Genomic DNA, 21,854 nt, shown 5'->3' on the forward strand with positions numbered 1-21,854 from the left:
CATCCAGAACCAAACTGGTTCACTAAAGTTGAAATTAATGTTCTCAAACACAGACAGACAGACACACACACGCACACACACAAACACACTCACACACACATTTATTTCAATGTCTTTTATTTATGTAAGTTGGACATGAGTTTGCAGCAGGAAAAAAAAGCTATAAAAATATAAAATGTATTTGTCTTTTTCAGCTTTTAGGATTAGGAATGAATGAAAATGAAAGAAATGAAATGAAAAATCGTTTATTGATGAAAGCTGACGTGTACCCAGCAGCTCCATCAGTGTTCAGGTGACATCCTGCAGGAATGATGCGTCTTTATCAAGAATAACATGATGACAGTAAAGGAAAACACAGCTGTGATTTTCACTAACAAACCACTGATAAATGACCAAATTTCCCTTCAAATGGTTAAAATTTTCAGTAAAATCTTTCTCAGTCTTCACTTTGACAAAGAAATAAGCAGAATTAAGCATGAGATTCTTCCTCACAGGAAGAAATCAGTTTCTCTACGACGGTCATTAAACCCGGTGGTGCTTCAGGCTCCACGGCTGGACCCCCTCACAGCGATGCAGATGGCAAAGGAAACACAAAAAGAAGCAAATCCTAAACACGTGCAACAAGCTGATGATACAAATACTGAGCTGCTCCTTCAGTATGGAGGAGGGTTTCTCTCTAGCTCCTGGTACTTGGGTGGTTCGGGTGTGGAGATGGTGGTGGTGGCAAGCAGGACAGAGGATCTTTTGGGTGGACGGAGCTGGCAGATCATGATGGAGGACATAACCGAGCCGAGCACCTGCAGAGAGACACAGGATGGTGAGTTCACGGCATGGAGAGAAAACCTCCAGGATCATCATCAGTTTGGCCTCCATCAGGTGACTGAATGATTGTTGTAACTTAGCTGTGGTGCTCTGATGGAAGTAAGGCTCTGCTTCATCCAGTGAGTCAGTCAGGAGTCAACAAGACTTTCTAATGTGAGACTTTAAACTCACTTCACAATCGCTTCACCGGATGTTCCGTCTGCACCATCCAAGTGATGACAGACCTCCAGGTCCACAGCTTTTTTTTTTTTTAAACTTGTCCTGTCCAGCATGGTGGCAGCAGAATGATGGTCTGGCTGCTGTGTAGCGCAGAATACAGTTGCTTTGCCAAAGGGAGCTTTATGGGTATAAGACTCTTGATAATCAGATTTTTTTATTTCTTTATTTATTTAAATATATTGTTTTATCTTATTTATATAGAATTATGGAATTTATATAATCTTGTTGGATCTGACTGGAAGGGACAGAAAAAAGGACAGTAATGAAGAGAAGTAAAAAGGAAAGTGGAAAAAAGGAAGAGGAGACAAAGACACAACAGATAAAAGCAACAACCCTTCAGTCCAACCTAACACCAGACAACCAGCTGCTACACCTGTACAGAAACACAACAGAAAATTTCTGACAGCTTTTACAGGAAAACTAAGCTGACAATCATCAGTTCCTAAAAACAAAAAGAAAAAAAAAAACAAGAGCCCAGAACCCCGTTCCAACCCACCCCAGAACAGTCCAGCCACTCGGCCAAGGGCCAAGCCCACTGACCCAGGCCCCAACAGTGGCCTCGTCCCACCACCACGAGGCGGCGCCAGTTTTTCTCAACGACGATGGACCGGAGATTAGATTGTTTGAATTTTATGGTACAGAAATATTTATCCGAGCTATTAAAATGGGATGTGACGGGATGGTCAGGCATTTAATTTCTGTTGATTTATTTTTATTTTTTCCCATTTTACAAGTGTTTGAATCAGCGGATCCTAACGTACATGACGAACATACCAGAAGCGTCTGACAAGATCGGGGGAGGCGCCCAAACAGAAAGTCAACCGTAGGAGTTTTATTTTACAAGAAAAGGGCAGAATAAGAGTGTTGAGAGGGTAATATGAGGTGTTCAATTAACATCCATCAAGACTGAGTTGTTTTATGGAGTGGAAGAAGAAGAGGAGGAGACCAATTTATCTTCATCGTCGGAGGAAGAGGAGAGGTGCTGAGGATGAGGTGACCGACCCATCTGTTGTTATCAGTGATGAGAGGTAAGACAGACTTATGAATATTTGTGTCTGTTTTGTTTGCTTAATTGTAAACATTGTAAACTAGTTTTATATGAATATAATGTTCTACATTTAGATTCAGTGGAAGATCAGGGGTGAAATAATAAATACAGAAATGGTAAATGTTGAGCCATTTCCTCATTTATCTGAACTAGGGCTGGGCGATTAATCGAATTTTTATCTCAATTACGATCTGGGTTTTCAACGATCATAAAAAACCACCTGCAGCGCTCTGCTGCAGACTCCTGCCACCGCACTCCCCCCACAGCCTGCAGTGCTCTGCTGCAGACTCCTCCCACCGCACTTCCCCCACAGCCTGCAGCGCTCTGCTGCAGACTCCTCCCACCGCACTCCCCCCACAGCCTGCAGTGCTCTGCTGCAGACTCCTCCCACCGCACTTCCCCCACAGCCTGCAGCGCTCTGCTGCAGACTCCTTCCACCGGACTCCCCCCACAGCCTGCAGCGCTCTGCTGCAGACTCCTCCCACCGCACTCCCCCCACAGCCCGCAGCGCTCTGCTGCAGACTCCTCCCACCGCACTCCCCCCACAGCCCGCAGCTCTCTGCTGCAGACTCCTTCCACCGCACTCCCCCCACAGCCTGCAGCGCTCTGCTGCAGACTCCTTCCACCGCACTCCCCCCACATCCCAAACCGCTTTGCTTTTATTCACCGTGAGCAAACAAGTTCTCAACTTCTGGGCTTGACACACGGGAGGGAGGCGACATCGATCCTTCTCCATAATTTTCTTTTGAACTTGTGCAATGAGGTGAAACTCACTGCCCTCCTCCAGCCAAGCGACAGGCGACATTCGTGCATGTAAACTGTTGCGCTCGTTCACGCAGACGTGCACACGGAGGCTTGCGACAAGACACAAGAAAATAGAAAAATGTTAAATTTTTGTGTCCTGACTAAATAATCCACCAGCTCCCAGAGACACAGAGAGACAAACGTTATAAACAAACAGAACTTTTTTTTTTCTTCTCCAAAGACCATCATCATAGGCCTCTGTCAGTCTCTGTGCGCTCTGGCTGGTGTCTCGTCTGGTGGTACAACTTCGGGTGTGGCTGATCAGCCCGATCCAGGAGTGGCAGTCCCTTCTGCATATGGTGCAGAGGAAGACTGTAGATGGTCTGCCGGTCTGGTTTGCAGCCCTCCGTCTCTGCCTCTTGGCCTCGGACTGTTTTGCAAGCACGGCATCGAACTTGGCGAGACCTGCTCTAACTGTCGCCCTCCAAGCCGACCGATCCGAGGCGATGACTTCCAAGGTGTTGAGGTTTGCTCCCAGGACTTTCAGGTCCCGCCTGCAAACGTCTTTGTAGCTCAGATGGGGTCTGCCTGTCGGGCGGTGCCCTTGGGCCAGTTCTCCATACAGGAGGTCTTTTGGGATCCACCCATCTTCCATCCGCACCACGTGACCAAGCCAGCGCAAACGTCACCGCTTCAGCAGGGTGAACATACTGGGGATTCCCACTCTCTTCTCCAGACTGATGGTGAGTCCGAAGTCCTGACATGGCTTGCTGAAGCGGTCCATGAGCCACTGGAGTTCGTCAGCAGAGTGGGTTGTAACGGCAGCGTCATCTGCGAAGAGGAAGTCGCGCAGGCACTTCATCTGGACTTTGGTCCTGGCTCTTAGTCTGGACAGGTTGAACAGCTTCCCATCCGACCTGGTTCTGAGGTAGATGCCTTTTGTGGTGTTTCCGAAAACGTGCTTCAGCAGGACGGCAAAGAAGATGCTGAACAGGATCGGAGCCAGCACGCAGCCCTGCTTCACTACGCTATTAATAATAATAATAATAATAATACATTTTATTTATAAAGGCGCCTTTCTCACACTCAAGGTCACCGTACAATAAAACACAACAATGAATAAATCCAAATAAAATACAAGAAAAACATAAAACAGTGATTGCAACAATGTACATATTATAATGAGTAAGCCAGTTTAAACAGATGTGTTTTCAATTTGGATTTGAACAGATGAATAGAATCAGAGTTGCGGAGGTCAGGGGGGAGTGAGTTCCACAGATGAGGAGCAGAGCAGCTGAAAGCTCTACTCCCCATGGTGACAAGGCGAGCGGGGGTGAAGATGAGGTGAATTGCAGAGGAGGATCTGAGGGAACGGACCGGTTTGACAACACGGAGGAGATCAGAAAAATATGGAGGGGCGAGGTTGTGTATGGCCTTAAAGGTTAACAGCAAAATTTTATAGTGAATGCGATGGGTGATGGGGAGCCAGTGGAGCTGCTGTAAGATGGGGGTGATATGATGGATGGATGGGGTTCTAGTGATGATTCTGGCTGCTGCATTCTGTACCAGCTGAAGTTTATGAATTGATTTCTGGGGAAGACCAAACAGAAGGGAGTTGCAGTAATCCAAGCGTGATGTGACCAGGCTGTGTACAAGTATGGCGGTGGTGTGAGGGGTGAGAGAGGGGCGTAGGCGGTTGATATTGCGGAGATGGAAGTATGCGGACCGTGTTATGTTATTAATGTGTGATGTGAAAGACAGAGTGCTGTCGAGGATGACACCCAGACTCTTTACCTGAGGGGAGGGAGAGATGGAAGAGTCATCAATGGGAATGCAGAAACTATCAGATTTAGAGAGGGTGGATTTGGTGCCAACTAGTAACATTTCGGTTTTACTGCTGTTTAATTTGAGAAAGTTTGAAGTGAACCAGGACTTAATGTCATGAAGACAATCTGTGAGTGAGGTAGGTGGGAGAGTGGAGTTTGGCTTTGTGGAGAGATAGAGCTGGGTGTCATCCGCATAACAATGGAAATGTATGTGGTGTTTTCTGAAGATATGACCAAGGGGGAGGAGGTAGATGATGAACAACAGGGGCCCCAGGACTGAGCCCTGGGGCACACCTGTGGTGACTGGGAGTGACTGGGAATGGGATGATTTCAGCTGTACGAACTGAGTGCGGCCAGAAAGGTATGATTTGAACCAGTTAAGAGGGGTGTGGGTAATGCCAATAGAGGAGAGTCTAGTCAGAAGGATGGAGTGGGAAATAGTATCGAAGGCCGCACTCAGATCGAGAAGGATAAGAATGGATAATAAACCAGAGTCAGCTGCTAGAAGGAGATCATTGGTGACTTTTAGTAATGCTGTTTCAGTGCTGTGGAGTGGACGGAAACCAGATTGAAATTCTTCATATAGATTGTTAATGGATAGATGGGCTCGGAGTTGTGAGGAAACTATTTTTTCCAGTAGTTTTGAAATAAACGGCAGATTGGAGATGGGACGAAAGTTATTAAGGTTGTTAGGGTCCAAGCCGGGTTTTTTAAGTATTGGGGTGATGGCAGCAGTTTTTAACAATGGGGGGACCAGACCAGTGGTGAGGGAGGAGTGTATGATGCAAGTAATGAGCGGCGCCAGTGAGGAAGCAGATGCTTTTACTAGGAAGGTTGGGATGGGGTCTAGTCGACAGGTGGATGATTTTGATTTCCTTATTAATTCAGTGATGGCAGTGATAGGGGGGAGAGTAAATGCAGAAAGAGAGATGGAAGGAGGCAGAAGGGGAGGTAATGGAGAAGGATTATAAGAAACATTTGGAGCGAGATGTTGATGAATATTCTGGATTTTGGATGTGAAGAATGAGATTAGACTGTTACAGAAAGCAGATGAGGCCATGTGAGGTGGAAGGGAGTCAGGAGGTTGTGTAATATTGTTCAAGAGAGAAAATAGAGCCTTTGTGTTACCTTCATTAGAATAATAGGTGGATTTGGCAAGTTTGCAGCAGTCCCTATAGTAAGTGATGTGGTTTTGATACATTTCCTGGTGGATAGTTAAACCAGTTTTCCTGTAGAGTCGCTCCAGTTGACGTCCTTTGGTTTTGAGTTTTCTGAGAGCAGGGGTAAACCAGGGTGAAGAGCAGTTGAAAGTGACTGATCTAGTTTTTAGAGGGGCCAAGTTATTGAGCAGATTCTGAAGACTGTTATTGTAATGTGAGACAAGATCATCAGGGCTAGAGAAACTGTCAGGGTGGGGTAGAGCGTTAATGGCAGTAGAGAGAGTGTCCAAGTTAATGTCCTTAATGTTACGGAAGGATATGTCACGTGAGCGCTTGTTTTTTGCAAGAACCAGACTGACAGAAAAAGAAATGATCATATGGTCAGAGAAGGGGAGCGCATCTGTTTTGCAACCAGTGGGAATTAAACCTGAACAGCAAACTAAGTCAAGAATATGACCTTTTGAATGAGTTGGAGCAGTAATAAACTGCTGGAGACCAAAACTGTTAAGACAAGACATAAAATCCCTGGTGAGAATATTATTTACATTGTCCATATGGATGTTAAAATCTCCAAGAATTATTATGTTGGGCGATCGTGAGGAGAGATCAGCCAGAAATGCAGAGAAGTCATTTAAAAAGTCCTTATTGGGCTTGGGTGGACGGTAAACTGTGGCGATGAAGGTTGGAACAGGACCAGGCAGCAGTAGGACCATTGATTCAAACGAGGGAGCGGAAGGGGCAGAGACCTGTGAGACTCTCCACTTCTCACGGGCAAACAGCGCGAGACCACCTCCACGGCCGGAGTCACGTGGTTTGCAATAGTAAACAAACCCAGGCGGGTTAGCTCCATTTAGGCAAAGTTGAATGATGACTAATCTTGTACAGAGTGACAATGTAGGCGTCCCGCATGTCCTGTGGTACCTCACCCTCTCTCCAGCACAGGCAGAGGATGTCGTGCAGCTCTGAGATGAGAATGTCCTTGCAGCACTTCGGCAGGAATGCCGCCCCTCCCTGGGGCTTTGCCATTGGTGAGGGAATCCAGGACCTGGCTGAGCTCCTGGACAGTTGGCTCCTCATCGAGTTTATTATGTACTGGCAGGCACTCAGTCGCGTTCAGGGCATCTTCGGGGACCACGTTCTCTCTGGCGTAGAGCTCGGAGTAGTGCTCCACCCATCGCTCCATCTGCTGTGCCCAGTCTTGGATGACGTCACCGGTGGCCGACTTCAAGGGAGCAATTTTCTTCTGCATCGGACCAAGAGCCTGCTTGATCCCCTCGTACATTTCTCTGATGTTGCTTGTGTCAGCTGCGGTCTGTATCGAGGAGCAGAGCTGGAGCCAGTAGTCGTTAGCGCACCGCTCAGCAATCCTCTGGACCTTGCTGCGGGCAGCCTGGAGTGCCTGGAGGGTGTGTTCACTGGGGCAGGCCTTGTAGACTGCTAGTGCACGCCTCTTCTCTTCAAGGACTGGTGTCAGCTCTGCAGAGTGAGCCTTGAACCAGTCTGCTGACTTGCTGGTCTTCTTGCCATAGGTGGTCATGGCAGCATTATAGATTAGATTAGATTAGATTAGATTCAACTTTATTGTCATTACACATGTACAAGTACAATGCAACGAAACACAGTTTGGCATCTAACCAGAAGTGCAATAAGCAACAAGTGCAAGATATGTTATATACAGTATGTGCAAATGACTGTACAGTATGTACAAATGTGCAATGTACAAAAGCAAAAAGTGATTATCACAGTATGATGATTTAAGTGCTATGAGCATAATATACAGATGGATATGTGCATTTATGTACATCAGTGTCGAGCAGAATCTATGAACATAGTTTACAGATGATATTTACAAGTCTTTATGTAACTTAGTCACTAGTGCAGTGGACATTGAAATAGTGCAAAGTAATGAGCAGGAGTCTAACTAAATAAACAGTGAAGTGGAAAGGCTAGTGGAATGTTCAGTACATAGTACTCGGTCAGGTCGGGGGGTGTGTGATGGGATGTAGTGTGGTATGGGGTGAGTCAGTGGGGGGCAGAGTTCAGCAGCGAGACAGCTCTGGGGAAGAAGCTGTTCCTCAGCCTGCTGGTCTTTGTCCTGAGGCTTCTGAAGCGCCTGCCAGACGGCAGGAGTGCAAACAGTCCATGTGCAGGGTGGGATGAGTCTTTGAGGATGCTGCGAGCTCGACACAGACAGCATTTCCTCTGGACTTCCTCGAGGGCTGGAAGTGGAGACCCTGTGATGCGTTGGGCAGTTTTCACCACCCGCTGCAGCGCCTTGCGATCTGCGACAGAGCAGTTCCCATACCAGACCGTGACACAGCTGGTCAGGATGCTCTCAATCGCACAGTGGTAAAAGTTCACCAGGATGGCTGAAGACAGGTGGTGTTTCTTCAGCGTCCTCAGGAAGAAGAGGCGCTGGTGAGCCTTCTTCACAAGGCTGGAGGTGTTGGTGGTCCAATTCAGGTTCTCCGAGATGTGGATCCCCAGGAACTTGAAGCTGGAGACACGTTCAACTGCCATCCCGTCGATGTGGATGGGGTCATGTGTGCCTCCTCTCTCCCTCCTGAAGTCCACGATGAGCTCCTTGGTTTTCTTTGTGTTAAGGAGCAGGTGATTGTCTGCGCACCACGTGGCCAGGTGCTGAACCTCCTCCCTGTAGGCCGACTCATCGTTGTTGCTGATGAGGCCGATCACCGTGGTGTCGTCAGCAAACTTGATGATGGAGTTGGATCCATGTACAGGTCTGCAGTCGTGGGTGAAGAGGGAATACAGGAATGGGCTCAGCACACAGCCCTGTGGTACGCCTGTGTTGAGTGTGATGGTGGAGGAGCAGGTGTTGCCTGACCTAACATGCTGAGGTCTGTTGGTCAGAAAGTCCTTTATCCTGAAGCAGAGGGGGGTGGTGATGCCCAAGTCTCCAAGTTTAGTGATTAACCTGGAGGGTCTGACAGTGTTGAATGCTGAGCTGAAGTCAACAAACAGCATCCGTGCGTATGTATTGGTATTGTCCAGATGTGTGAGCACAGAGTGCAGCGCTGTGGAGACTGCATCCTCTGTACTCCTATTGCTGCGGTAGGCAAACTGATGTGGGTCCAGTGTGGGTGAAAGGCAGCTCTTCAGATGTGACAGGACTAGCCGCTCGAAGCACTTCATCACAATGGGTGTGAGTGCGACTGGCCGGTAGTCATTCAGGCATGCCGGACTGGAGTGTTTTGGTACCGGTACAATGGAGGTGGATTTGAGGCATGTTGGCACAGCTGCTTGGGTAAGGGACAGGTTGAAGATGTCCGTGAAGACCTCTGCGAGCTGCTCCGCACATGCTCTGAGCACACGACCAGGGATGCCGTCTGGGCCAGCAGCCTTGCGTGCGTTGATCTGTTTCAGTGTGGTGCAGACGTCTGCAGTGGTGAGTGTGAGGGGCTGATGGTCTGCTGGGAGCCGAGTGCTGGTGACTGCTTCAGTGTTATCCCCGTCAAAACGAGCAAAGAAGTCATTTAACTCATTTAAAAAGGAAACATCTGTGGTGATCATGGATGAGTTACCCGATTTGTAGTCACTGATGACCTGGATGCCCTGCCACATGCGTCTGGGGTCGGAGTTGGAGAAGTGTTCCTCCACCTTCAGCTTATAGCAGTGCTTGGCCTTTTTGATGCCCCTCCTCAGGTTAGCCCTGGATACGCTGTAAGCCTGTGCATCACCTGATCTGAAGGCGGTGTTGCGGGCTTTCAGCAGGAGCCGTACCTCCTTGTTCATCCACGGCTTCTGATTTGGGTACGTGGTGATTCGTTTCTCCACTGTGACACTGTCAGCGGAGATGTTGATATATTCCAGTACAGAGGAGGTGTAGAGGTCAATGTCTGTGTGACAGCCACAGGTAGCCTGAGTAGCAAACATACTCCAGTCTGTGTTTTGGAACCTGTCCTGGAGTATAGAGTCTGCTCCTTCTGGCCAAACCTTGATGGTTTTCGCTGATGGCTTCACCCGCTGGATGAGTGGTGAGTACTTCGGGATGAGAAATAGGGAGAGATGGTCTGACTGTCCGAGGTGGGGGAGGGGGGTCGCCTTGTAAGCCCCAGGGATGTTTGTATAAACGTGATCTAAAGTTTTGTTTCCTCTTGTTTTGCAGGAAACATGCTGGTGGAATTTTGGAAGTACTGTCTTTAAGTTTGAGTTATTAAAATCACCGGCCACTATAAAGGCAGCTTCCGGATGGGAAGTCTGTTGTTTGCTAATGGCTGCATAAAGTTCTTTCATAGCTAGCTTAGCATTAGCATCAGGGGGGATATAGGCTGCAGTTACGATGGTAGAAGTGAACTCTCTACCATCTCTAGACAGCCTCTCTGAGGTATTCCCATCTATCTTGGGCGCAGGTTGTAGATGGACCTGGGAGAGATTTTTTGATAGCTCTCACACATTTTTTGACCTTCTCCTGGTCCTGTATTCTGCTGGTGTCGATTCTGGGTCTGCCCTCCTTCTTGCTGCGATGCATTTTCTTCACTCGCAGTTTCACCCTGCAGCATACAAGGGAGTGGTCAGTGTCGCAGTCAGCACTCTGGTAGGTGCTTGTGAGTGTGACGTAGGAGAGGCTGGATCGCCTGGTAAGGATCAGGTCGAGCTGGTGACAGTGCTTGGATCTTGGATGCCTCCAGGATACTTTGTGCTGGGGCTTGGTGTTAAAGAACGTGTTGCTGATACACAGGCCATGGTGGCTGCACAGCTCAAGCAGGCGTTGCCCATTCTCATTCATCTTCCCTGTGCCGAACTGACCAAGGCAGGTTGGCCAGGAGTTGTGATCAGCACCCACTCTGGTGCTGAAGTCGCCAAGGATGAACAGCAATTCCTTTTCAGGGACTCTGCTGATGGGGGTGCTGAGATCGTTCAAGTACTTGTCCTTGGCTTCCACAGAGCAAGCCAGCATATAACTGGTAGACTGCTGCTTCCCATGTTGTGTCGACGCTGTGAAGCGAAACTGGAGTGTCCTCTCCAGTGTGCAGAGCCTGGGTAAGAGGTATGGAGGACAGGCTGTTACCCAGGCAGCAAGTCCCCCCTCATTTTGGACAAATGGCATCTCTGCCATCTCGTCACCATGTTAGTCGCATGCCTCTCTCTGTCCAGTATGATGAGTGTGGTGAGGGTATTGTGAAGGACGTGTCTAATGTTTCGCCACCGCTACGGACCTGTGGTCAAGCCGCACCATAGAGCCGTATATAAATGTCGCGCTACATTTAATTGATGCAGATTTCCACATGAAAATGAAATGTCTCCAGACTCATTTTTTCCAGACCACACCGGGCAGAAAGTAGCTGCTGGCCTGAGACAAAGTATAGATACTGGGACCTGGAGGAAAGATGCTAGTCTGGATTACCACAGACACACTGGCTGCCTCTCTCTCTCTCTCTGTCTCTAGATCAGTGATCCTCACTATTTTTTTCACAAGAGCCGCATTGGCAGAGCAAAGTCAAGAGGAGAGCCACTTTTTCGTTGTCCCACAAAAAAAAGAAACAACACAGCCAATACACTTTCAAGTAAGACCATATTTACCTTAATACTGGGATGAACGGAAGCTGGAATGCATGTCCTTGACTTTCTTCATGTTGTATTTGTAGTTTGTTGTTGCAATCACAGTAAGGCATTCAAGATGAGCATGGGTCAGCCGGTTTCTCTGTTTCCTCTTGATAGTGTTCATGGTTGAAAATGTTGCCTCACAGGTGTATGTGCTCATAAAGAAAGACATCACTTTCTGTACAAGTGGTTTTAGAGTGGGAAAGTCTGCTTCAGAAATCAAATTCCAGAAGTTGCCAACACCTGCTCTGAGCTCAACTTGGAGAATGTCATTTGTTTGCAGCTCGATTATTTCACTTTCCAGAGCAGCACGATTGTCAGGGCAGAGCTGCATGATGGTTGGAGTAAGAGTGGAGATATCCACATGGAAGGGGTTTTCAATAAAATTGAAAATCTCCTTATGTTTACTCACATCACTGAATCTGGATTCAAACTCACCCTTCAGCTCCTCCAAAACTTCAACAAAACCTGTGTAGCTGAAGTGCTGCTGCAGAGATGGGTCACTAGTGGTTGTTGCTCTGAGTTTTGGGAAGTGGATGAGTTCCCTCTGTGTCATAGTCTTCAATTAACTGCCTGAACTGTCTGTGGTTTAGTGCTCTTGATACAATATAATTGACCACATGCACAACCTTTTGCATCACATTTTGGAATCCATTGTTTCTAAGCTTTGATACCAATGACTCTTGATGGATGATGCAATGGAAACTGATAAAATTGGGTATATCATCTCTTTTATTCATGAGGCCAACAAGACCCTTTTCTTTTCCTCGCATGCTTGGGGCACCATCAGTACACACACTTGAAAGTTTGGACCAGCTGATGGCTTTTTCCTCAAAAAATACCAAAAGTGCATTCAGAATATCCTCTCCTCTTGTTTGTCCACGAAGTGGTAGTAGGCACAACATTTCCTCTCGAAAAGAGTTTTCTTTTGGGAACCTCACCTAAACACACAGCTGAGCAACATCGGTGACATCTGTGCTTTCATCCACTGCTATGCTGAAACATGGAGTTTCGCGCAGATCAGCCAACAGTTGGTCACGTATGTCTTTTCCAATGTCTTCCATCCGTCTCATTATTGTTGAATCAGACAACTGTAATCCTTTTGTTTAAGAATCGTATCCCTGTTGTCAAAGTCTGCAAACAATATCTCTGCTGACGCCAAAAAGCAACCTTTTACTATTTCAGCGTCTGAGAATGGTTTTTTTGCCCGCGCTAAAATCCATGCAATCTCAAAAGTTGCCTCTGTCAAATGTTCAGCAGTTGAAGTTGTCCTGTGGATAAGATTTTGCTGCCCAGAAAGTGAAGCGGTAAGTTGTGCTATTTTTGTGTTTCTGAGTTGGCTTCCACATGGATAATTTTCATTGAATTTTGGATGCATGGTTTTGAAATGCCGCTCCAAGTTGCTTCGTTTGAAACAAGCGCGGGTTTGTTTGCATATTAAGCACAGGGGGTTCACGCCATGAAGAACAAATAAGAATTCTTCCGTCCACTTTTCTTGAAATTTCCGATGCTCATTCTGTATAGCTCGTATCTTTCATTGTTTCTTTGGAACACCTGTTAGCCTGCTCGTTCCCTCTTCGGCATCTTCATGTTCACTTGAGTTCATGGCATCCTCACACTCCTTATCTTCACTATTCCTCCCCCGTGTCTGTTCATCTGTTTTTTGTCCTTTTTTTATTAGAAAACGATCCATTTTTAAAGTGTAGCCTGTATCAAGACGGCTAGCGTTGTTAACCTTGCAGCACGTAGCTTACAGCAGTCAAATGCGCCGCTGTTATAAACAATGACATCAGCATGCTGCGTTGCCAGATTTGACAGTTACTCCCTTTTGGAAACAACATTAATTGTGGCTGGAGGAAGAATATAATGACTGTTTGTAGTCTAATATTCTGTCTCTAATATTGTATATTTATGTGGCACATTTAAAGAAAATGTACTGGCTGTGTTATGCCTTTTATATGCTACCATTCGAGCCGCCAATCAAAACATGACGAGCCGCATGTGGCTCCCGAGCCGCGCAATGAGTATGACTGCTCTAGATAGACAGACAGACAGATAAAAATTGACATTATTAAAGTGAATAATGAATAATTGTGTTAAATAATTGAGATCTCAATTTCAATCAAAATAATTGTGATTATCATTTTTGCCATGATCGAGCAGCCCTAACCTGAACATAGATGAATAAACCATCTTACTCATTTCAAACAGATAATAAACTCATTTTCTTGATGTTTATTTTGGGTTTTGTTCTATATTCTGTATGTTCATTTTTTTTCTATATGTTTCCTTTTGCCTCTTGTTAAATTATTTGTAAGATTTTCTTGTGTAAACTGAGTATTTACTTAGTTATAGGGAGCCTGAGTTTCCATATTTTCTTCACTGTCCATCATGTGCATAAACAATAATGTGGACAAGTTTCTTTTATTCTACATTACTGTCACATACACATACAATGATGAGGAAAATGGACCTTCTACACAAAGATGTCCAGTTCTCCTTAGGCTCAGTCTCTCAGTCCCAGTCATCGCTAATATAGTGTAAAATATTAATATATAGTTTAATTACATCTCAGTTTGATCTCTTACACATATAGGACTTTAAGGGACTCCAAATGTCTGCTGCAATTTTCTCAAAATTTTGTGAATAATTTTGAAGAGTTGCTGCTTATAAAGTAAAAAAAAAAAATACTGAAAATGAACCTGATTTTGTAAGGAAATATTTATACATAGTTTCACTATATTGCAATTTGACTAATTTTTATTAATTATTGTAGTCTTGCACAAACAATACATAAATAAACTAACCTTGTATGCGTTTTCCTAAATAGAATTAAGGTTTCACATATCAGACAATGTTTCAGTGAATATGAACATCCCAAATCTAGCAGTTTTTCAGCAGAACCTGGTCCAGGGGTGTTCAACCTGCGGCTCCACAGCAGCAATTGGCTCTTTGGACCTTCCACAAAATGCTCTTAATACATAAAAATGCTAACGAACTAACTAATGTTTTTAAATATAGCTATTTTTCAGTTTTTTCATGGAATAATTGCGTTGAATTTTCACAACATGACACTAAAACCTACCAGTAATAAATACTTTTTATCTTTTTTCTTGCCGTATTTGTACATCACAGATCAGAAGCTAACTTCATCAGCATCTAAACATTTCTTCCATCCGTGCACAAGAGTGAAAAACCTAAACGGCCTGATGTTGTTTACCTTATTTAAATGACTGCATGTCATTTCAGATTGTACATGGTCACAATTCTCCTCCGCTCCGATGTGCAGACACTTAGGTGAGCACACTCCCACCAGTGGGCAGACAGAAAGCATGCATCCGAAAATATGTGGCATAAATATCAGGTAATCACCAGGCTCCACAGACTTACCCCCCAGCAACAACACTGAGGTACCGACGTTTGCAGCAACAGTTTCACCAACGTCTCTACTCGATCGTATCCAAAGAGCCGATAGCGCTGATCAAGACTGCAGCTGGATCCCAACTGCATCTTTTCCAAGGCCCCGCTCAACGTCTGATTGGTTGGTAAAGCGTATGAGAGCACAGCAGCACCCCTCTCATAACATTGGTAGACAAACTCAACGTGACATTAGAACACACATCAAGTTATTAAATTGTCTCTCCTTTTTTTCACAGCAAAAACTCTGCATGTCGGAGATCCAGCATGGTGCTGGAATTCTTTGCATATTGGTTGGTTGGTATAGTCAACATTTCTTATATGGTATAAAAAGGCAAAATCAAAATATTCACAACGGCCAGTATAGGCTTTGGCCTCTAAAGTTTAATTATCAGGATACTTGTGAACTGAGTTCCATTAAAACTAAATATTTAAGTAATGTGATACTCACAGCCAGAGCAGCCAGAAAGAAGAAGACCCCGAGCCCGATGTCCACGACCATCAGGACATAGTGCAAGATGATGGGGAAGCAGGGCTGCAGCAGGAAGAGACACAAGCTTTAGTTTCTGTTTGATTTTATCTTCCTGTTACTAAAATCCATGCTGCTTTACTCACCTCGCTGTAGATGGACTTTGTCTTCATTTGGTAGAAATCCTGGAGGAGGTGTGAAGATAAAACCATAAGTGACTCCACACCACTGATCAGGTGACTTAAAGCCAGTCTGAGCTCAGATACTCACTCTGTAGTTGATATTCTGGCACTCGTATTTCTCCACCACCTCGGTGCATTCACAGGAGTCTGGGATGTCGTCCTCCCAGTCTTTGTAGCTGAAGAGTCCACAGCAGTGCATCTAAAACCACAGAAGAAGAAGCATTTATTTTTTATTATTAAGGGGCAATGCATATCAATGGGCATACAAACGTAAACATGTCAGAGTTGGCCAGTGTCTACTTTCCATCTGTAGTCCCTGCCAGATCAAGGAAATATAAAAGCAGTTTACAACAATAAAGACAAAGAGTCAGACAAAGATCCTCCAAAGTTTTTTTTTTTTATTTTTATTAAAGTTCCTCTTTAGCCAATATTTGAGGTTTGTTTTAAGTATCAGATCCTTTAACCAAAAGCACCTGTTGACAGAACGCTGTGTGTCTGTAAGGTACTACAGTACACAGCCGCCTCTAATAGAGACTCTGGTTACTTTACTACTTATACTAGATTTGAACTTGATGAATTCATTTCAGGATGGTGAAGTGAGTCCATGCAAAAGCTTACAAATTGAACATTGCAGTTAATTTTTTTTAAAACTTTTAAACAAACTTGTTGAAGTTTGTAGTTTAATCTCTGCTGCAGTCAGTGTTTCCTGGTTGATCTGTCGGCACTTCTCAGGAGTAACATGAACGATACCGTTTAATCATGAGTGAACAGGAGCTGAACCTGAATCCACAGCAAAAATACAGGAATGAACAGATTAAAATAATTAAGATCACGATTCCTGACCACATCAGTTGGAAGATCTGAATTTTCCAGTTTTATTCAGATTTACTCACATTTATCATTAGTGGTCGGCTGATAGATGAGATATATTGTCGATGTCATAGACAGCCATAAAAATTTCTGGAAATTCAAGTTCTTGCCCAAAATTGAGGTATTTACATTCACCTGTTCAGCTGCATCTGAGAAAATGGCCACTAGATGGCAGTATTTCTTCAACTGAACAGAGTTTTCCCTTCTGACTGCAGTGGCACGCTTGTTTCTGTCCATCACTGCTTAACTAAAATAATGGCTGCAGTTGACACTAGGACTTGGCAATTTGGCACAAAATACACCCCACCCCACCCCAGCCCCCTCCTCATTTTTTTTAAATTATGGATCGGAGAATAGACTGCAAGTTTAGCAAAGCTTTAAAAAAAATAAAACAAAGAAAGGTCAGTAGGTGGCCACAGTTCTCAATCTGTGTGCACTAATCTTATACAGGACCTAGTGTCTACAATAAGGGACGCTTCTATTTAAACTAACTGCAGTAATAAATGCCACGATTAATTAATCACAAAGATTCCTCAATACTGTTGCTTTCCAGAAAAGACTGTCTCCAAACTTTACCAGCAGATCAGCACAACACATTCACGAACAAAAAAAAAATTGGAAAACATCCCTGTGTTGCAGCTTGCGTTGCCTTGTTTTTGTACTGTATCAGTTGCAGAAGCGTGTTACGATGGGAAAGTACGGTAAAGGAAGAGTTATTCCCTCCAAACAAACAGAAGCTATCCTTGTTGGATTTCTTTGTTATAGGAAAAAACAAATGACCAAGGTGTGATTGTGGAGGACGATTCACCAGCCTGTAAAGCAGGACATAAAACGATGCGATGAAAAGAGGAATATGTTTCACCACCTGCAGGAAAACCACCAGCTCTCTAAATGTTCAGTAGTCTGGATAAATTATGTTAGTGCTCACGTTACGCAACACTGAAATTAAATGTTGGTGGTGTTATTTGTAATTTTATAACTGTGTACGACTCGGGTTTACAGAACAATGCAACACGTTCAGCAGCGTTACATTATATAGAGGAGAAAACCAAAAAATCTAAAGTTCTTTTACAGATAGTTTTACTGCTTAAACATAATCGACTTGGCGTGAGGTTGGCACCTTTTTTAACTGTCAGTGTGTAACGATCTGTAGAAGAAACCATATTTACTTCCAGATATGTGGTTCAGCTGTCCTGCTAAACAACAGCTGGAAGTCAAAGCTAGCTGGATGTTTTTCCTGGGTTTCTAAATTCTCTACTGAGGTTAAAAAAAAGTTCAAAACTATTTTTATTATGTAGTTTCCAGAAAGAAGCCTCCCAGGTCTAGAGGTCCTGTAGCCTTTCCATCTGTTTTCTCTGAGTTAATATGTAGGATTTATTCTTTACACAGCTGAGGAGGTTTAATTAGAATTTACTTACTTGGTTTCTTTATTATTTTGTTATTTTGGCATCAAAAGATAAAAACTGAATCTAAAAATGTCTTATTTTAAATTAAGGAGTGTTCGTGTGATTCTACATTTATAGTTTTCTGAAATTAATTAATGCATAACAGTCGTTAAATAATATACTCCAATAAACTCCACCCGCCTCATTGTATTTTGGCTGGAGCCGATTCCAGCCAGAGGTTCACAACTGTAGCTGCAGGGTTGCTTTCCAATCATAAATGGTTTTATTTTTTACTTTTGAAAACTCCACATTTGGTAAACGCATGTCCTCACATTTCCCTTCTCGTTCTGCTGCTCGGTGAAACAGACATTTCTCAGATAAACTGAATGAGTTGGAGGAAATTTCACTGTTTAAGATTCAATTTGATCATTTTTCAAAATAGAGAAAAAGTTACAAAATTTGTTCAGACTGGAAAATTTAAACAATTTTGTTTTCCTGGTTTAAACATTTAAACATTAAAAATTTTAAATGTTTCAGCAAGAGATTAAGTGCTTATAGATCCTCTGACACTTCACTTAGAGAAGGAAGTAAAGAAGAAAGACTTCTCACGTGAGTCTGCAGGAGGTCCAACATGTTCCTTATCTTCTTCTCCGCTCTGTTCAGAGGAAGCATTTTACGGAGCTCCACATCCAGCATGGCTTCCATCTACAAGCAAACGCACACAAATGAATCAAGCCGACGCTGTAGAAGCGATGCAGTCAGCAGAATCAGCCGTCACCTCACAGATGATTATTACCTGATTATTTAATCTAATTAAATAAATTTCGCAACTTCCTTTACTCGTTTGGTTTTATTTCACACTCGACCAAACCGACAACGACATGCAGTTACAAAAGCTGCTCGCTACGGACGATATTCCCTGAAGCAACAGCAGCTTGTTGACTGGCCAGGACTGAAAACGGCTCATTCACGGCAAGTTAACTATGTAGCAGTACCAAGTTTCTGCAGTCTTTGGGTTTCTGGTTTTACGTTGGTGTTCAAACCTGAAGCGGTTTTCAGAAGAAACTGTCCAGTATGAGCAGCAGGAGAGGCCGAGTTATCCACCACGTTTCACTACGATGCGTCCTACGTCACATCCTGTCTGTGGTTCACTGGATGGTCTGTTTGCTTTCACACTGCAAGCGAACTGCACCAGGATTCACCTGCACGTGAACCAAGAGTCCTGGTTTTCTAGTTGACCAGAGTTCACTTCTCTGGTCCGTACCATAGTATGACTTAGCACTCCTCCGGATGGAAACGGAGTATCCATGATACTCAATGACACCACCACCACCCCACCTCCCCCCCGAAGCTTCGCGTGGAATGATTGGACCAAAACTTTTTCTCTTATTCTTGCAGCCTCGAGACCACGAACAAAGTTTCTGAAGGAGTCTGGAACAGACTTATGTAAATGAAACTAAATCTTCTTTCCTGTCTGGAGCAGAATCAAAAGTAGAACCAACAGTAGAACCAACAGTAGAACATCAGAATGTGACCTTGGGACGGTTGATGACTTCTGGGATTGCAATTCGGAACATTACCAAACCTCCGGTGACCATAAATGTTTGGAACTGCAGAGAGAGAGAGAGAAAAAAACACCTCAGGTGTTGAGTTTCCATCCTGACCACAAATTCACAACCACACCTGGTTTCTGGAACATTCAAACTGAAACTAGAACATCTTGTTTTTTTTCCCTTTCCTTAAATTAAATATATTTTCCCACAGCTCAACAGGACTGACGTCCAACATGAACCAACCTGCAGTTTAAAATCTAAAATAAACCTTTTGATCGCACTTTATTTTACAAATCCTCTATTTTCCTTTAAATGTTTCCCGTTGAACAGCAAGTTACAGACAGTTTCCTGATGAGTCTTCCATAGTTTGAGACTAAAACAGAACAAACTGATGATCATGTTTAAACACTTCTGTTGTAATTTATTTTTTATTAAAATGTTTAATCACTCTGTGCTGCTCATTGCTCCTGTTGCTGCTGTAACATCTGAAAGTTCACCTTGTGGGAAGAATAAAGGTCGAGCTTATACAAACATGAAGTTGACCTAGAAATGTATTCATACCCGTGAGAATCAGGTGTGTCTTTAGAAATTAAATCAGTGATTCTGAAAACTGAGCGGAAAAAACCTCAAGAACTTCCTGCCAGTGGCTCTGACACACATACTCACCACAACCAGACAGACTTTGTTCTCCTTGTGAGCCCCGTAGGCTCCTACGATCGCGATCACCATGGTGGTGATGCCAATGGCATAGAGCACAATGACACCGGCGGTGTGGTCCTCCAGCTGCTGGAACAAGAGGTTGGAGGCAGGTTATACATTTTTGGATTTTATTTGTGTTTAATATGTTTAATAAGAGCATGTCCTCACATTTTGTTCTACCTCATCATTGGCAAAAAAATGAGCCAGCACAGCGAGGCCGATGATGACTCCACCCACAATCTGGAATAAAAACTGGTGAAAACTCAGGCTGAGAAAAACCTGCCAAATTATTATCAGAAGTTTAATCTCTTCTACCAAAACAACAATTTATTAGATGGAAGTTTTATGATTTTATTTACTGATTTCTTCTATAATAAAAAGGCGTAAAGCCCTGGACGCACCTGCCGTCAGTGCCTGAACAGCCCAGAATGTCACTTTTTACTGTTATCGTCCAGAATAACATCATGGTAAAGTGTTCAGATGTTGATTTCCCCCGAGATACAAATTTTTCTTCATTATGTCACAATTTAGCTTTAAAAAGAATATATGACATGACTAAAACTAAAAATGCAGAAGGAAATCTTCACATTTAAAAAGTTTTGTTTATTTTAGGCTGAAAATTTAACATGAAGGAGGTGGTTGAAAGTTGGCGAAAAGTAGATTAAATAAAATGTATTTAAATTGAACTTCAGTCAATTTCATTTTCTCGGGGGAAGAAAAACTACAGTATTTTTGGGTAGTTCAAGCCGTATTGTATTTGTTTTGGTCCAAACAAAATAAATTAACTATACTAATAAAAAAACATAATGTCACTGTCATACACTGTTGTAGATATTACTCAGTGTATGAAAATCCCTCTAAAAGTATTTAATGTTTCTTTGTTCCTTTAATGACTGCAACTTAATTTAATTAAAAATAAATTTCCTTTAACTGATGTAATATATTACAAATCTAATTTAATTTTCATTAACCCTTTATGTAACTTTAATAAATTGAGTTGAGCAGAAATTTAAATCTGGCCTGTTCAGAAGATTCGTGCTGTCTGGTCAGAAAAAAAGAAGGGAAACTTAACAAGTTCAGCTCAGTTTGTTCAGCTCAGCTAAAAGCTCATTTCCCCACTTCAGCCCGGACTCTGGGAACATTCAGATAATAAATGTTATTAACACTTAAGCCAAAATCAGGCTTATTGATTTTTTAGATGACAAGTAGGATGGAACTAATTCAAGAAAAGCCAAATATATTTATGACATTAAGTGAATAAACTACAAACAAATAAAGAATTACTGTTAATAAAAACTAGAAAAAAAATTTTTGTTTGTTTTCTTTTATCAGCTGCTCAACAACTCATAACACGCTTCATGCAGATATTCTCATCAGCTGCTGAACCAAACACCAACCAGAGGTACTACAAAAGAAAACAGCAGCTTTTCAGCAGCAACTGGCAATTAACAATAGTTTATATCAATGCATTTTATAATGTAATGTAAATTTATAAGGTAAAGATAAAAAGGTTTTAAAAGATTTTAACAGCAGTTTTTCTACACTGATTCATCTACCCACTTGTGAAAGATGCTTTTAAGAGTTAGTAAACCTCTGATTACAATAAACTGAGTGAAAAGATGCGCTTTAACGGTTTTTAACGGCGCTGACTCACCGCGAAGAAGAAGTTGAAGACGATAAAGATGTATTTGAGGCAGCTGTTGATCTGAGCCATGTTTTTTTTTCTTCTGAGACTAACAACCTAAACAACCAAAGATCCCGACAGAATAACAACGTTCAAAAGTTTCAGTCGTTTCAAGCTGCAGCCAAAACCAAGTATGGGTGGAGGTGAGGAGAGGGAGGGGGCTTTAAGCTGCTGGGCAGTTTGACACGAAACCACTGGTTCCTGATCTAAAAAA

General features: G+C 43.4%; 1 protein-coding gene across 4 annotated transcripts; it reads right to left on the reverse strand.

Annotated features, from left to right (window-relative positions):
- Positions 1-116: 116 nt before the first annotated feature.
- On the reverse strand, positions 117-21,775 carry LOC121634695 (tetraspanin-8-like). Of its 4 annotated transcripts, none has more exons than XM_041977566.1 (9): positions 21,611-21,775; positions 20,137-20,196; positions 19,924-20,040; positions 19,240-19,314; positions 18,314-18,409; positions 15,538-15,648; positions 15,414-15,452; positions 15,250-15,333; positions 117-797 (listed from the first exon to the last, which is right to left on the reverse strand). In XM_041977566.1, exons 1-9 carry the CDS (start codon positions 21,668-21,670, stop codon positions 654-656), a joined length of 786 nt encoding a protein of 261 aa, XP_041833500.1. In that variant the 5' UTR covers positions 21,671-21,775; the 3' UTR covers positions 117-653. The 4 variants fall into 4 exon arrangements, with proteins under 4 accessions (XP_041833500.1, XP_041833499.1, XP_041833497.1 ...); XM_041977565.1 differs by having other exon boundaries at positions 19,924-20,043; XM_041977563.1 differs by having other exon boundaries at positions 20,125-20,196.
- Between the last annotated feature and the right edge of the window lie 79 nt (positions 21,776-21,854).

This window comes from Melanotaenia boesemani, chromosome 23, assembly GCF_017639745.1.
Source record: "Melanotaenia boesemani isolate fMelBoe1 chromosome 23, fMelBoe1.pri, whole genome shotgun sequence".
NCBI classification, from domain to species: domain Eukaryota; kingdom Metazoa; phylum Chordata; class Actinopteri; order Atheriniformes; family Melanotaeniidae; genus Melanotaenia; species Melanotaenia boesemani.

Excerpts from the sequence above, each read along its gene's own strand:
- LOC121634695 (XM_041977562.1), bottom strand. The coding sequence starts at position 21,670 with ATGGCTCAGATCAACAGCTGCCTCAAATACATCTTTATCGTCTTCAAC. Across the intron at positions 19,315-19,923 it reads ACAAAGTCTGTCTGGTTGTG|TTCCAAACATTTATGGTCAC; the intron begins GTGAGTATGTGT and ends CTCTCTCTGCAG. Across the intron at positions 18,410-19,239 it reads AAGTCATCAACCGTCCCAAG|ATGGAAGCCATGCTGGATGT; the intron begins GTCACATTCTGA and ends GTTTGCTTGTAG.